This window comes from Cynara cardunculus, assembly GCF_001531365.2.
Source record: "Cynara cardunculus var. scolymus isolate 2C chromosome LG 3, CcrdV1, whole genome shotgun sequence".
Lineage (NCBI taxonomy): Eukaryota > Viridiplantae > Streptophyta > Magnoliopsida > Asterales > Asteraceae > Cynara > Cynara cardunculus.
The window spans coordinates 7,594,581-7,613,246 of record NC_037530.1 but is presented as its reverse complement, the minus strand read 5'-3'; the positions used below and the strand labels follow the sequence as shown (position 1 = coordinate 7,613,246).

Genomic DNA, 18,666 nt, shown 5'->3' with positions numbered 1-18,666 from the left:
GTAAGGGCACTTCTAATGGAAAGTTCTTAAAAGAACTATTATTCGAAAGACTTCTTATAAAATACTTATATCTTCTTAAGAGTTCTTATAAGAACGTCACCCTCTTCCCTTGAGTTCTTATACAAGAACTCAAGTTCTTACCATGAAATTTGTATGAAGTGACAATTTCCCGGTGTTCAAAAAGACGTGCACGCGCAATGGCGTAAGACATGTCTTTGTTGTTACGATAAGGCCCGTAGCATTTGTAGACAAGGTGTGGCTTGAGGCGCGTTGTGGCGAACATTTTTTTCTAAGACGTGACTTTTTTTTTATTTTTTCAGATTTAGTTTTTTTAACTTTTGTCTTTAGATGTAAACTTGTAAAACCTCCTCCAAGTTCTATTTGATTACAAACTTTTTATATAATACTATTTAATTTATATCAATGTAAACTTTTTTAATATTATTATATTATTGAACAATAAATAGAAAAGATATATGCATATAAAATTATACATATGACATACAAATTTATCATCTTATGTCAAAGCTTAAAAAATATCACATCCTCATCGTGGTGTTTAAGGGTTGAGTTAGCCGTCATGTCATGTTTCAAGCCATTTTGAACCTTGCAATTTCCTAAATTTTTTATATATTTTATTGACTTTATAATTATTGATATAATATATATTTATATGTATATATAAGCTATATAATTATTACAATATACATTTCTTTATTCAACTTATGTTATATATCTATACTATATTATAAAGCATTTGGTTAAAACTCTTAAACTCTTAAAACTCTTAAACTCTTAAAGACAACATCTATTGCTAATGGTACAACCTGTTAAAGCCATCCCTAAACCCGTTCATCCCTAAACGATTTCATCCCTAACCGATTTCATCCATATCCTATTTCATCAAATACAGGATAAACATCTTATTTTAAATATAAAAAATCTAAATTATAATTAGGATAATTATTGAATTCTAACAGAATACTTAATTATTATCTTTATAAAATTTATAATATTAAACCAAAAATAAATTATTTCATTATTAAACTTAAATTAAATTACAATAAAAAAATAAATTACATAAATTAAATAAAAAATGAGAACTTTTAAATAGTTGATTTGATATTAACATTGATATTTTTTTTCAAATTTTTATGATATCTTCACATTTATATTTTTATTCAAAAATAAAATCATTATTTTTTATTAAAAATACATAATCTATACTATATTATAAAGCATTTGACAAAAAACTTTTAAAACCCATTTTTTTGCACAAAATAATGTTTATTAATGCATATTACTTATTACCTAAGATTACAAGTAGATTGTGCATTAGTACAATTATTAAAGCTTCATATCTGAATTCGTGTAACTAACTGCAGATAAACATAATCAAATACAGAATAAACATCTCATTTTAAATATAAAAAATCTAAAATATAATTAGGATAATCATTAAGTTCTAACATAATACTTAATTATTTTTATAAAATGTTATATTATTAAACCAAAAATAAACTATTTCATTATTAAACTTAAATTAAATTATAATAAAAAAATAAATTAAAGAAATTACATAAAAAGTAAAAACTTTTAAATAGTTGATTTGATATTAAAATTGATATAATTTTTTTCAAATTTTTATGATATCTTCAAATTTATATATTATTCAAAAATAAAATCATTATTGTTTTCTTTAAAACGCATAAAATCGTATTATAACATCGATAGAGACAAAGAATAAAATAGAACATTAAAATTAAGATGTGTCTCGCTGCATTGCGCGAGTACTCTTCTAGTATATATATATATATATATATATATATATAATACGGAGAACTGTCATCGAGAACAATCTTATATATATAATTATTAAGACAAAGGATCGTGTGAGAATAGGAATTGACATGAAAAATGTAAGAAATGATTTGACCCTTGATCATTTTAAATCTCAAACCAACCCATGAATTACGTTTTAAAAGGAAATTAATCTGGTGCATCTCATTAATGTTGATCTAGTGTTTCTTCGCATTTTTTTTCTTTATCTGTTTCCAGAAATCAAATTTCTACGTAAGGATTCAAATTCCTGCGTAAACTTTGGCTATTTTAGGAAGTGACTCTAAAAAATGGCTAAAAATTGAATTTATTTGATGGAATTGGCTATTTTTGTCAATATAAGAACCTCCGTTGGAGATGTTCTTACATTGAATTTTGTATGAAATGACATTTTAATAGTTTTTGTACATACTTTTTTTTTGACATTTTAATAGTTTTTTATATAGAACTATTAAATGAGACCTACGAAATGAGTTATTATAAGAACTATCATTGTGGATGCTCTAAAAGCAGAGCATCCACAATATTAAATCATTATATTAAAATTAATTCAAATACACATTTCTTTTTATCGAGAAAATATTATTACTTTAATTATTTACATATTTTACATAAAAAAAACTATTTAAATATATTAATACAATATATATTATAGAGTAAACTCTAATTTTGGTCCTTGAGGTTTAGTAAAAAGGTTGAAAATGGGACCTAAACTTTAAGTCTAGAAAGCATCTATGTGGTTTTCATTTTGTCTAAAAGTGGTCCCTACTCAATAACTCTGTTTGTTTTCTCTGTTAGAATGGGGACATTTTTGTTTATTTCATTTTTTTTGTCTTTTTTTCCATTTTTGTATCAAACCTCAAACCATAAGGACTAAGGGGTTGTTCGGTTTATTTTCTATTAAGAGATGTATGGATAAAGTTGTTTGTATAAGAAGGGGTTTTCACCACCAAATTCCTTGAAGTCGTTAAGAACTTGGTGAAATCCACCACAAATCAAAGCTTTTCAACGAGGAACCAGAGAAAAAAATATGATCGAGAGAAGAAAGCAGGAATATCGAGAGGGTTTTTCACGATGAACTAGATAAGGAAGCAAGATCGAGAGGGTTTTAATCGTGAACCATAGAAGGAAGCATGGAGATTGAGAGGGTTTTTCATGGCTAACCAGAGAAGGAAGAAGGAAGCAGAAAGGATCCGATGGCAACAACAAACTAGGAAAATCAACTAATAAAAGGAGGAAGCGGCGATGATAAAAGCAAATCAAGAGGGATTTATGTTATTTGTTTGGTTAGAGCGTGTTTATGTGAAGGCACATATGAAATATCAAGGCTGAGTACGTAAGACACGGGTTTTATAGCTAAGCTAATCAGTCATCGGCTAAGCAAATAAGCTCCTACCGAGCAACTAGGTGTGGTTGCGCGAATAAACCATAGTTTTTATACAACTCATTAAGTTGTTATTGAACAACCCCTAACTCTATAATTAATTATCTATCTCTCTCTCACTCACTCTCCCCCCCTCTCTCTCTCTCTCTCACACACACACACACATATATATATATATATATATATTATACATACAATATGTTATTTATTATTTATGCATATATATTATACATAGTAAATTATTATATATTATCTATACATAAAACAATGTAGGTAACCGGTTTCTAAAAGTTACATAATTTATTCCAAAAATATGTTTAACGGATTAAACATTTAAGATAAAAAAAATTTAATGGTTTTTATTTCTTTAAAACAATGTTCAAATTTAATCATTTAAAATAGGAGAGTTTATTTTTCTTAATTTTCCTCTCATAATTTGAAAAATAGAACTGCACATAATTACGATTTTTTACGACAGTAAATTTGAATGTAAATCTTTTGGAACAGAAACTTATTAAAAAAAAACGAAAGGGAAATGATTATTTGTGTGATTTATTGAAATTAATTATACATGAATGATTATTTAGTTAATTAATATGTGTCTGTATGAGTTATTTTAATAAGTTTGTATTTCAAAAGATTTATCTTCAAATTTATTGTCGTAAAAGAAATCGTAATTATATGTAATTCTGTTTTTTCAAATTTATGAGAGAAAAAATAGAAAAAACGTATAAACTTTTATATTTTAAATAATTAAGTTTGAACATTTTTTAAAACATTGATTTTTTTTCATTTTAAATATTTAATCCCTTAAAAGAAAAAAAGAAATGAACTTGGTTTTTAATTCTCAAAAAGAAGAAAAAATGAACCTGGTTTTTAATTTTCAGCATCCAAGTATGTGATTTTGTGTGTATGTGTATTATATATATGTGTGTAAATAATATATAATAATATATTATGTGATATATATATATATATATATATATATAAACGAAGTTAATATGAGAAGCATAAAATGGATTTGGATCCTAAATCATTAATCTTAAATTCATTCATCAATCGTGTTTGATACGGGAAGTAATCCATTGCATCTTGGTGTATCTTACCCTAATGTGCATCTAAGGGTAAATATCATTTCTTATGCTTCTTAGTTTAACTCTTTTTTTATCAGAACTCAATCATATATATATATATATATATATATATATATATATATATATAGGGGTGGGTTCAAATAAAAACCACTCAATTTGTAAAAACCGTGAAAACCTCATTCAACCAATCATAATTTTTCATTTTGTTCATTTTTTTGTAATTATGAGAGGTTGATTAACCATTTTTATTATGGAGGGTGTTAATCATGGATATTATCATCTTCATTATTTTAATTTTAAAGAAATACATGAAACAATTTCATTAAAATTTCATTAAGTAGTATATGAAACAATTTCATAACCACATATGAAACAACTTCATCAAAAAAAAGTATTATATGAAACAATTTCACAAGATTAACAATTTCATGAAAAAATTTCATTAGATTAACGACGGATGAGAGTAATTTTTACGGTTTTTACAAATTGGAGTGATTTTCATTTGATCGCTCATCTCTATATATATATATATAGAGAGAGAGAGAGAGAGAGAGAGGTTCAGGGGAAAAACCCTCAAAAAATGAAAAACTGAGGAACACTCTAATAAACCATTCATCACTATGATATTCACATGTGCATACAAGTAGCTGAAGTTGTTTCTTGGCTTTTATGCACGTGTGCATACCGAACAAATTGCATACAAGTATCGTTCAAATGGATTGTTACTAGGGTGTTACTCAATTATGCATGTGTGCATGCCAAACAAATTGCATATAAGTATTGTCCAGATAAATAGTTACTACGGTATTACTCAATTTCACTTTTTTGCAATTTTCCTTTGAACCTGTCCCGATATATATAATTATAGAGCTAGTCTCTATCGTTTGAGATTTGTTACAAAAATAAGGGTTCTTATAAAATATGGTTGTTTGGTAATTGTTCAGAATGAAATCAGGGCGTTGAATAGTTCAAGGATGACCAAGATACAAAATCATTGAGAGAGTTTTAGAACAATTAAGAGGTATATTTATCTTTTTTTTGCCAAACACGTTTCACCTTTTAACGATTCAGATGTTGCTTCTTAATGGAACTATTAAGATATAAACAAACAACCCTTACTTATTACATTTTTAATGCATGATTTTAACATGTGGAGACTAATTGTGCCCTTATCACTTGCTAAAAGCACCCATATATTCTAGGGAAATTAATGAAAATAACCATTTTAAGGTAGGTTTCACCTCTTAGTCATTTCTCTCCAAAAAAATAAAAACAAATAAATAAATAGTCATCGATCCACAATTGGTAGGTCCGCAATTTACGGAAGTGTCCGAGTATAAAAAAAAAAGAAGTTTCTGAACCAGGTCCACAATTGTAGAGACCACATATGTAAATTAGTTATAGGTCCGTAAAAATATGTCTGCAATTACATATGTGCTTTCCAGATTTACATATTTGGTCCCGCCAATTACAGGTTCAAAGCTTCCATTTTTTTCTTACACTTTGACCCCCACATAAATTACGCACCCACCAATTGGTGACATATGACTATTTTCGTTATCTTGAATAGAAGGTGAAAACATACAATAAAAAATAATTATTTTAATTAATTTCCTATATTCTTAATATAACCATTTGGTCTGTTTTTGTTTTTTGTTTGTCTTTTGATCTTTATAGTATTTTGAAAATATCATTATTTTATTTAATATTTTCTTAGATGTTGTTATAATAGATATTTTATAGATTTACTATAATTATTTTTATTTACGTATGAATAAATTATTATTAAAAAGCATAATTGCAATTACAAAAATAATCTAGAAAACTCATGAAACTATTTTTTTTTTACATTCATTAGAAATAATCATAAATAAAATTATAAACAATTATGAGTTGCAAGAGATTAAAAAACAATTTTTTTTTTACATTTATTAGTTTTTATTATATATTTTATGCATATTTTTTTTAATTTATATCATTTTAAAAATATTAAAATAACCAAGAAATTTGAAGTATTACTTTTTATAAAAGTATTCCGTTTTTCAAGTCATTTTTATTTTTAATGTCGTTTCGAGTCTCATATATTACTAATCAAAATAGTTTAAAGTTTCATCAGTGTTTGTGTTTATATTATGTTCCTTAACAAGTAACTAATGTGTGACATCGTGCGTTACACGGCAACGAAAACCTTTTGTTAGAAAATATTTACTTAAGATGAAACATAATTTATCAATTAACAACTACTGAAATGAAATATAAAACAATGAAATGTATTAAGATTTTTTTAGAAGTTGTTTGGCAGTTGCTGAATGGTTTGGTGCAGAATGATTAAGTGGTCAGAATGATTAAAAGGCTTTCATGATATAGTGCAAAATGAAATATAATTGTTTGGTAATTGTTTACAATGAAATCAAGGAGCTTAATGGTTAAGGGAGGCTTAGGATACAAAATCATTTAGATGATTTTAAAACCATTCAGAGACAGACTTTTTTTTGTCAAACAAGATTCACCTCTTAATGCTTCAGATGTTGCCTCTTAATGCAACTATTAAGAGGTAAACAAACAACCCCTAAAAATAATTTTTATTGATTCAACATTAAACACTTTTTCCAACCAAAAATACCACAAATCTTTTGCAAGTTTTTTTTTTTTTTTTCATTTATTATTCACTAGAATTACCATAATTCTTAGACCTCCAGGGTACTTTTGACTGATGGAGTTTAAGCGGTTGTTTGACAGTTGCTGAATGATTTGGTGCAGAATGATTAAGTGGTTAGAATAATTAAGAGACTTTCATGATATAGTGAAAAACGAAATATAATTGTTTGGTAATTGTTTACAATAAAATCATGACGTTTAATGGTTAAGGGGGCCCATAATACAAAACCATTCAGACGGTTTTAGAACCATTAAGAAACATATTTTTTTGACGAACAAGATTCACGCCTTAATGATTCAAAGACCGTCTCTTAATGAAACTATTAAGAGATAAACAAACAACCCCTAATTAGGTTAAAGAAATAGAATTGCCATATGTTTTCTTTATTTTTGAGAAAAATATATATGTAGAAGTTGATTTTGTACAAAAATGGTTAATCGCAAGTGTATACACATGATTAAGCATTATGATGGGCGCTTGTAGAATCAATCCACCCTACATAGAAATTTATAATTGACAACCATATCAAATATAGTTAATTGAATAAAACATTCCTTTTACAAAAACTAAAAAACAATATATATATATATATATATATATATATATAGAGAGAGAGAGAGAGAGAGAGAGAGAGAGTGTGTTTGTTTCAAATACAAACTATCGCATTTGTACAACCAATGCATTAAATTGTTTAATAAAATGTGACATACATTAAATTATCTACAGCATAAACCAAAATATATTAAGCAATGCTATATTCAAGTAAGTTTGTTTGGGGAAGGTGGAGAGATGTTTTAAATTTTTTTGTGGTAAACCATGATGTACCTCAGTTCTTACATATGTTTATCAACATTAAGTATGGTTAATTGTTCAAGCAGACATGACCCGAAAGTCAACAATATACGACTATTATGTGTGATGAGATACATGTATATAATATGTATTGATAATTAGTTATAGGATAATGTAAAATGTTAATAAAGGTAATGGCATACATGTAAATACATGTTTTAGGAGATGTAAGCCATCAAAAGTTTTGACTCTTGTTCGTTGTCAGTGGAAACATGATTCCAATAGTAGTTGGTGATAATCGAGTGTAAATTACAACCGATATTTACTCATTATCTACCTTAATGCCCATTGTAGACATGGTTGATAAAAAAGATTAAAAGATAAATTTTATACATGTTTAGACTAAAAGATAGTCTCGTACTTATTTGGCATAGAAGGAGGCACCCTGCATCCATCAAGTAGAATTGACTTCTAATGTTTTATTTTTGTATGGGCCTAAAGCGGGCTTCTGGAACTATTTACCGGTTGTTGTGTGACATTATTTCACTACTTCTTTCGTTACAACTTTTTGCTAGGTAAAAAACTCAAAAAAGAGAAGCAAACATTGATGAAAAAACATTTAGATGTTATAATAAAATGAGCTCAAACAACAAGTATTGATGAGACTGCATACTTTTTGGCGAACTAATTTAAATTGATATCATTTGATGATCTACCGGTATGTACAATGTTGTTCATCTACTTGTAGATGACGAAAAAACTAACATCTTTAGCAAATATAAGCGAGTGTTTCCTTTTCCATTCGTAATACCCTCCTTACAAAAATAATAGAGAGTAAGATTAATTATTAAAAATATTAGAAAATAATTTTTAAGTCCAATGCTAAAGAAAGAAAAAATCCCAATAGACTGTAACACCCCAAATCCATATTTGCATAAAATCATATATTTCATTTAGTATGAAGTATAAATATTCACATTGGTCCCAAGATGTACATAATACTACGTATAAAAGTAGCTACAAAATTTTCATTTATATCAAGTACATGACTTGTATATAACATATTTGCAAGTACATGCACATATATTCAGTCCCTCAAAATCCACAGATGTAAACAATATTAATTCCCCTTCACATCTTCCCCTTTCCCTTATCCTCCAAATATGTCCGACCTGTAATGCACACTTTTAAACATAAAATGAGGGTTAGATCACAAAGTCTAGTGACTAATTCCTTTTGAATGCTATTACAAGTGAAAATCACCAAAACATTATTTGAAAGCGCATATTTGTATTTTAAAAACAAATAAACAACATTTTATTGAGACAAACCTTTTTGTCGTATCATATAGATGAGACAACATAATCTTATCGCATCATGATCCATTGAGGTATCAAATTTACCGCATTAAATAACCAAATATTCAAGTTGTCGCATCCAATATATAATATACTAACTTATCTCATCACACTGATGCGATAACATATTTTTGTTGCATCATACACATGCGATAACCCCTTGTCGCATCTCAATGAGGTGATAATTATTTCCTCGCATCTCATTGATTCGATAACGCAATCTTGTTGCATCACATAGATGCGATAACCACTTTTTGTCACATTTCATTGATGCGGTAAACATATTTTTCGCATCATACTGATGCGATAAACCCATCATTTCGCATCACAAGGATGTGATAAATAACACTTCAATTTCCATCCCAATTCATCGCGTCACGTCTATGCGATAAAATCAACCTCATCGCATCACACTGATGAGATAACAGATTTCCATGATCAAAACATCATCATTTCCAAAATTTGATTATGTCATCCTTATTCCAGTATACCCAACTCCTGATTATGTCACCCTCATTACAAAGATATACTCAACTCCTGATTATGCCACATTTATTATCAAATAATACCAGTTTCAGATGTCACTCTTATTACTATCAGTTGATATCTCACGTAGATGGGAACTTTAAATTCAGCAATAAGAACAATTAAGAACACTTATAATCAGTTTCTTCTATCTTCCTTTCTGCTTGCTCGAACCAGAGAGTAAAAAATACACACACCGACTTTTCTTTCTAAGGAAACAATAATAACACATAATCTTATAAAAACTCTTTTAAAAGAGTAAGGCGGTGACCAAATGGGATATTTTAACACCACTTTCAAAGCAGCCCTTCAACTTTCAACACTTATCAAAAGCAACGCTTAAACTTTTAATTCAATAAACCGGTTATAATAATATCTTGTCCTCAAAAGAATTCCATCTCGGAATTCATTCAATCGAGAGATTAAGAAAGATTATTATGCTTAAATAAATGTTACCTTATTTCATCAAGGATTCATATGCCCCTTTATCAACACAAAAAAAAATATTCATATACCTATATAATTCCAATTTTAGTGTGAAAGTCTCCGACTAAAAGACGAAATACTATACTTACATAAGCAAAAACGCATATCATGATTTGTCTTATTGAATGACGTCTCATATCAACAAAAATGCAAATCGCCTCCACAAAAAATAACTGAATAGAGAGAAAGAATTGAGAGATTAACATAGAGGTGTACCATGAAAAGAAGATGAAAAACTATAACCGAATAGAGAGAAATAATAAAAGTTAAAAGAGAGATTTTATTAGAGAGAACATGAGTAGGTTGAAATAACATAATTAAAGGGTCTTAAATGTGAATATCAAAAATAAAAAAATAAATACTGAGGTAGAAGAAGCTTGAGAAAAGGAGAAAAATAATAAAACACTTTCTATTTTTGAGAGGAGGTCACGTCATTGTACGTGGTTTCTTCTTTACTAGATGTATAGATATCATAGTAATGTAGATTGGATTTTTTTTGGAACTTTTATATAAAGAGCCAGAAAAACCAAATAGAACAGTTTATTGGATTTTCAAAACTTTTTCTTATTTAAACTCAGTATACAAATGTTTTTTGTAAATATCTTATTCATTACTAAATAATTAAAGGGCAGTTTACCCAATTGCTTACCCGGTAAGCGCTTATCGATAGCAAACAACACTATGATTTATTTTGATATGCAAGATTTTAGTACATCAAAACATATCGAATGCAACAATTTATTGGGTAAGAGTCGTCATCCTCACTTACCGGATAAGATTCTCCATCATTTTCATCGCTCTTACCCGGTAAGATTCTTGGTCATTCTCATGTTCATCCGATAAGGAGATTTATCCGGTAAACACTTACCAAGTAAGTGTTTAGTAAACGGACCCTAAGTGTTCATAAAACTTCTAACATAACCTCTATGCATATTGTCAATGTATCTTTTGTTTTCTGAAAAAAATTTCGGTTTAAAACTTCTAAACACCTAACCTCTATGCATAATAATGAACCGAACAAAAATATTGCAGAAAAGAATCTTGAAATATGTCGATTTCCTACCAAATAGAACTAGAAAAAGTGTTCCAAAGAGGGCGTAAAAGTCATCGTTTGATTGTATCGCGTTTTATGAATCATGTTCTGGATTAAAAGTAAACAAGAGCTTGTCAAAACCTTAATGGTGTGTTTGGTACAAGAGATGAGATAAAACAAAAACTTATTGTCTCACATATAATGTGACATCAGAGAACCATGACAGGATTAAGGGGTCGTTTACCAAACACTTACCCGGTAAGCGCTTACCGGTAATTACCGGTAAAATTCAACACTATCACTTACTTACCAGGTAAGATTTTAGTCTACTAAAACGGCATTGTATGCTAAGCGCTAATCATGCTCCTTACCATATTTAGTCCACTCATTTACCGGGTAAGACTGTTGGTTCTTGTCTCGCTCTTACCGTATAAGATTCTTGATCATTACCATATTCATCCAGTAAGGTAATATCACTTGGTATGCGTTTGGTAAACGACCTTAAGTAACAACGAGGGTGTATTTTTTCCTACTGATAAAACAAGAGTAGAGAGAAATTGGAAGTAGAGAGAGACTGAGGAATTTATGTATATCTTATTTAGAAGCAACAACTCAATATATACAGAGACTAAATCACAACATACGTGTACAAAATTAGTCTAACTAATATACCGACTAAGATAACAAAGTAACTGAAATAATAACAACTCTAGTACCTACCTAAATAAATGAAACAAAAAGTAGAAGATGAGACAAGATTACACATAGTTTTAAGGATTTTTTTTATTAACCTGGATATCCAATCCGTTATGTGAACCGACTAATCCCAGGGCGACCACCTGCTTTGCAGATAGCCCGGAGTCACCGTATTTGAACCTCTATGGCCACAAGGAGATTTTTATTTCTCCTTGGATTTGAATCTGAGACCTTCTGGTATTTTTGATCTTTGGAGCCAAGCTCAAACCAATCAGGCACCACCCTTTCAAATGAAAGGGAAGGAAAGAAAATGAAAGAAATTAAAATTATTTAAAAGATTATTCAAATTACAAAACTATCCAATATTTCATTACAAAGACTAGAGAGTATACTTTTAAATGGTATATTTGTAAAGGTAACATTTTTTTTCTTTCCTTTCTCTCTTGTTTAATAACATGATAAATTATTTTCTTTATTTTCTTTTCCTGAACACAAATAAAAACTGTATTTGCCTTTTCTCCCCAAATTCGAGCACACGATGTTAATGGTAAGAGTCAACGCTCCTACTTATCTTACCGAGTAAGATTTTTGATACTTGCCATGTTCATCTGATAAAGTAAATGACTCGATAAACATCTATCAAGTAAGATGTTTGATAAACAACCCCTTACTTTAGCATGGAAAGGAGTACATGCATTCTCAACGTCCAAATTTACATTGTTATCATAAAACTATACACTTGGTATCAAAAAATTTGATACAAATACTATTGCTTGTACTTTGTAAAAATTGAAATGAGCATCATTTTTGTCGAGTATCCCTTTACAGGCCGTTTACTAAACGCTTACTAGGGTGAACATGGCAAGGATCGGGAATCTTACCCGGTATTCCAGTAAGAGATATAGCAAGGATCTAGAACCTTACCCGATAAGTGAAAGAGAAGACTCTAATATGGTAAATGCTGACCGGGTAAGTGACAATTACCAACAATCTATTTTGATGCCCCAAAATATTAACCAATAGGGTAAGGGGGTATAAACTCTTGCCAGTAAATGCTTACCCGGTAAATGTTTAGTAAACGGCTCCTAAACTTTAATAAGTTCCAACAGTTTTACATATTTTAAATCTTTTTCTGTTATGATCAAAATATCACTTAACTTGGCATGTATGACCATGCGATATCTCTTTACTTCAAGTATTCAATCATACTCTTAAGGATATAAAAACGTAGAATAAAAACGTACCAATTACAATGAAGGGTTGGGTTCCAATAAGAAGAGAAGTTAAATTGAAAAACGTAAGAAGAGATCTTCACCTTTAGATTCAATCCTAATTGAATGTCAACACTAATGAGATGCACAGAATCAATTCCCTTCTAAACCGCAATTCATCAGTGGACATGAGATTAAAAGTGATCAAAGGTTCAGATCTCTTCTTACGCTTCTCACCGTAACTTCCTTTCTAACACAATCCTTCGCCTTACAGTGGACCAACCCTTTATCGGTCACATTTTGGTTAACGACCTAGGATCAGTTATGCATAGCTAATCATATAGCGGCCTTAGATGCTTTTTGATTATAATCGGTTTTTGAACACCTCTAGTGATTACTATTATTTCAAAAACCATCATAATATAATAATTCAGACTACATATATAAATAAACAAGCGCATCTTGTTATCAAAGGCATGTCATTTGTGTACTATATATGGATTTGAGGTAACAGGTCCATGTATTTGCTTGATTGTGCAGTGCTGCTACATTTACAATTTGGTAGCCTTATGATTGATGGATGGATGGATGGATGGATGGATGGATGCATCATTTACATGTTTGCCAATAATATGTCAAACATTTGATTGGTCGAAAGCCAACCAATGACGGTCTCCTCCTTCGTACCAAAACTTGAGTTTTTGCTATATCCTTGGTTTGTATTTTGAAAGCAAAGTTAAAGAGTGTTGAGCGACATTAGAAGCTTTACCGATGGGTAAATGTCGCCCTTTTGACTGTATAATGGAACAGATCGAATGCCTTTACTTAGCTCCTTTACCGGTAAGCATGTTTGGCCTGCGAAATCATCCTTTTCTGACATATCGTATTCATGAACTTCAATCCGAAGCAAAGCCAGTTCTGGAACCGTTATACAGAACTCAAATTCTTCGTTCCAAGCAGGGTTCCAACTATCCTCCACCATCTTTGTTTTTTTAATCACAGAATCAGCAAGTACTCCAGCAATTCCAATCTGCTGAATCTCACTTGTTAACAACAATGTTACGAGATTCAAGTTATTAATTACTATTAAGAAGACATTGGGCTTACCCTTGCATAGAAATCTGGAGGAGAGTATGCATCAAAATGAGTGTGTTCAAAATCATAATACCATCCTTCACCCATATAAAGAGTTATCTGAATACCAATATCAACAACTTATAAGAAAGAGTTATTAGGTTAGGAACAACAAATTAACACACAATTCAACTTCATTAGTGGGTCACTTGCCTTCAACGTCATTGTGACGGGTAGTTGTATTCTGGGATCAAAAATCTCATCACCACCCTTCAACAAGAGTTGTGGTTTTTTAACATACCCGCATCCCCCATTGGCCCTGAACATTCCTTGCATCAACCACAGTGACCTTCCATACCCCTGTTGCATATGTAATCACAACTTACTACTTCCTTATTTAAGGTAAAACCAAATATGCATGGTGAAGATTGCAAATTATATAAGTGGAAATTCCAAGCATGGTGAAAGAGAATGATGAACTTCTTGTTTGTCATGGTTGCATCACAATTTACAGGCAGCAGTGATGAACCATCATGGCGCCATCAATTTATGGGGTTTGATATGGTAGTATTGTAATATATGCATGAAGAAAGTTTGCAATGTGTTTTGCGCTTATAGAACACCTTTGGCCTTGATGCATTATGACTATGGATAACCTTTGCATTCCCATGTTCATTTTGTGCTTAAAAGAAAGTTGTCAATATCAAGTGTATTGTAGATAACCTTTAAACTGAGTTGTACCTAGGGTCGGGGGTAAGATGTACGGAGGAGACCTGAAGAATTTTGGAAAAGGGAAAGGAATTCGAAAGAGAACTTGAGGCCAGAAAGGAAGATACACCAAAAACTGAAAAGAGATAAGACTAGTTAAAAGCAAACGATACCACAAAACAAGGTGCATGTATATGGAAACATAGCAAAGGAAACTACCCAACCCCAAAGCATGTTCTAGAGTCTAGAAACCTGACTATTAGTCAAAAACTCCCCTTAAATTACGTTTTGGTCAAATAGTGCAATTAACGTAATGGAGGGAGTACATAATTTATATGCACAATGATGAACTTCTGCATTTCTTTGCAACACAATCTACAAATAATGGTTACCTGCATATTGAATGCCACCATCTGAGCACCATGCATCCATCCAACTAGTGGGTTATAATTAGACGAGTTGAATCGTGTTCCTTTAGGATAAACCCTCAAGATATTTCTCTGGGTGAATCTAGAGCAAGTCAACTGTTAGCAGCCGATGATGATAAATGTAGCATGCAGTACAACAGGCTTATTATATAAAAGAACAATAAGGCATTCCCAACTAGTTGCTTGTTCTTGTAAGGCAATATTGGATGCGAAGAGAGCCACTACAAGTTAAAAAGAAAGAAGAAGAAAAACCACTAGGCAAGTGAAAATCTTTCATGTAGGCTTCCTATATACCATCAGCCATACACCTAACAACAACAGAAGAACATGAAACAATCCATTCAATAAAAACATGGATATATAGAAGGCTCTTCCAGCAATAAGTTTAGATGGCCACCCTATGCAATCCAACTTGTATTATGTCAGTCAAATTGAACTCTATGTAGGGAGTGCTCTTATTATCACTTCTTAACATAAATTGTTGGACAGAATTACCGATACCTGACAATCTGTGGCCCATGAGTTTTCGCTGCCTTCTCAAGCTCATGTTCACTTAAGCTAAGACGTCTTACTTTATCAGGGTCCACTTTCAGCCAATCATCCAAACCACCCTTTCCCTTTCCAGCATGGATGGCAATCAAACTCTTGTATTCAGAAGCTACATTGTCAGCTTGAAGATCTTCATCGTCGTCGTCATCCGAATCATCCGAATCATCCTACAAGAAGAGAGACGGTTGTCAAGGAACCAACAATACCATCCTAGAAACTGAAGTTGGAAGTTGGAACAATAAGGTATACATCAGCAGAGCTTGGAATTTCACCGCCCCAAGCTTCTACAGATGAATCCTTCTCTTGTGATCCATTTCCCTTTTTCGCAGATTTCTCCCCTTTAAGATATTCTTTAGGTGGCTTAGTAGATATCATGACCCGTTTTCTAAGAGATTCTGGTGAGGGGAATTCCTCTAAACAATCTTTGTCAGGAGTAAAGAGCATGTCTTCGAATATTTGGTGGATCATCTAGAATTTATTCATTTAAAGATTATCAGTGAAATCAAGACCGTTGTTAACACCAAGGCTTCTCTTTTTTATTTAAAGAGAAAATTTCCAAAACCAATAGAACAAAATGAAAATACAAGTTACCTCTGCCACTTTAGCCTGAAGATCTGTGGTAAGGTGGTCTTCCAAAGTAACCACAACAGGGTACTCAGATGCAGAGAAAGCATGATTCTTGATAGACATTAAACATGTGCGAAGTTCGACAGGAGTGGTCAATGTCCTGTAAAGCATAACAAAAAGGTCAAAAACAAAGGCCATATATCAAGCAAGTTTTGCAGGTAGAAACACTATCATGACTTATAACATGGGCTAAGCAAAGGCCATTTAAAAAAGGTTTAAAATTCATAAACCAACTCAATCTCAGATACCAGAAGATATATGAGATGCACCTTCATTTGATCTTAAGCTAGGGGTTGTAAGAAAGAATAACAAAAATGTGGTAACAAATTGGAAGAGGAATCCATAACAATATTTTAACCAACCAATTAGGCATGCCTCTATTGCACATGCATCTGATATAGAAAGACATGGCTTAATTATAGCAACAGGAAGAAAGACATTCATATCCAACACTTCAAATCATACAACCATGTTACCTTCCATGAAGGACAAGCACATCGTCCTTTGTCGAATTAGGCCATATGTCTAACTCAATGACTCTTACACCTCTCTCCAACGCTTGAATGATGGGAACATCGCTACAGTCACTACTTAGTTGATTCCCAGTTAGATACGAGTTGTGGCCGGTGTAGATAAAATAATGAGACAATGGAGCAGTCATATCTTGGGAAGCCTGAGAAATGACAAAAGATCATCTTAATACATGTTTAGAATAAGAGAAGGAACAGAGAGTTGTGGACTACACATTCAAGTTGAGTCTTTATCCTTCTCTTGATGATGTTTTAAAGGTGAACAAACCAACTCTAAGCATTAGATAACACACCAATGGCATATTTATTATGCTAATCTACAAATAAATTAATTGTGCTTATAATCAACCATATTTCCCTTAGATTGATAGCATAGTTACCAAAAACATTGTTTTATTGGCACTGCTTGTTAGCATGTTTAATCAAGTTGGGGAGAAAATTGAAATTATCTGTCAATCTATGAGTTTGAGAGTAATCTATGAGCATTGAAAGTAAGCATTTCCATAAAGAGATCCAAACGAATCATTGCTGACACACATCATGATAACGAACACAAGAGATATGCTATCAATGATTTAGCAACGTCCAGAAACAAGGGTCGAATTGAAAGAAATTCAAAGTATAGAACAATTACCGAATGAGAAGGAGAAAGAACGGAATTAGTAGCGCTAACGAGGTATCTGAAGAAGGCCTCGAGATTGAAACCCTTACGGTGGAAGATAAAAGGGGTATTTTGCGTAATAATTGTTTCAGCATCGGCGATCGTGGCTTTGTCTTGTTTCTGAACCTCAACGAGGAAACGTTGGAGGTGATTGGCGTCCATGAGATTGTTCTCGGAATACTGATTGAAAAGGGTCTTAATCCCGTTGGGAGGTTCGGCCGGAGGGATCCGGAAACGTCGCTGGAAACAGAAACATACTCTGTATGTTTGCTTCGACATTGGTGAATGGATCATAGGGAAGAAATGGAAGATTTTGATGAAGGTTTTGCGTAAGAAGATATGAAGGTATATGAGGAATTGGATTTACAGCAGAGCTACATGGTGGCATAGCTCTCGATGGGTCGATGGTTGCAATCATGGCAGTGGATTTTTGCGGGTCCCAGAGATACCTACATACATTGAGCGGCCATGCAACTGCCAAACGACAACATTACCGACGTCGGAAGTATTAAAAAAAATAAGGGGTTGCCGATAAACATTCTTAACCCCTCATTTCCACCAACTCTTTCTCACACAGCACTCAACATTTTGAGTAAATTACATTTTTATCCATTTAATCATCGTTTAGTATCAAGTTTGTTATATATTTTAAATTAATTAAAAGTTTTAACTTTTAGTTATTATAGATGTTGTTTATTTCAGTTTTTGTTCATCCGGTTAATTGTAGTTTAAAAAAAACTAGAAAAGTAGTCGTTCAATGCAGCGAGACATATCTCGATTTTAATTTCTATTTTATTATTTGTCTTTGTCGATGTTATAATACGATTTTATGTATTTTTAAGAAAACATTAATGATTTTATTTTTAAATAAAATATAAATTTGAAGATATCAAAAAAATTTGGAAAAAAAAATATCAATGTTAATATCAAAACAACTATTTAAAAGTTCTAATTTTTTTATGTAATTTTTTTAATTTATTTTTTTATTATAATTTAATTTAAGTTTAATAAC

The 18,666-nt window shown here is 31.1% G+C and overlaps 1 protein-coding gene across 1 annotated transcript; it reads right to left on the bottom strand.

Moving 5' to 3' along the window:
* Positions 1–13,721: 13,721 nt before the first annotated feature.
* On the bottom strand, positions 13,722–17,953 carry LOC112509338 (phosphoinositide phospholipase C 2-like). Its single transcript, XM_025114248.1, has 9 exons — positions 17,628–17,953; positions 16,940–17,136; positions 16,428–16,563; positions 16,074–16,304; positions 15,789–16,003; positions 15,252–15,369; positions 14,365–14,511; positions 14,185–14,271; positions 13,722–14,107 (listed from the first exon to the last, which is right to left on the bottom strand). The coding sequence occupies exons 1-9, from the start codon at positions 17,946–17,948 to the stop codon at positions 13,814–13,816; spliced, it is 1,746 nt and encodes a 581-aa protein (XP_024970016.1). The 5' UTR covers positions 17,949–17,953; the 3' UTR covers positions 13,722–13,813.
* Positions 17,954–18,666: the final 713 nt, after the last annotated feature.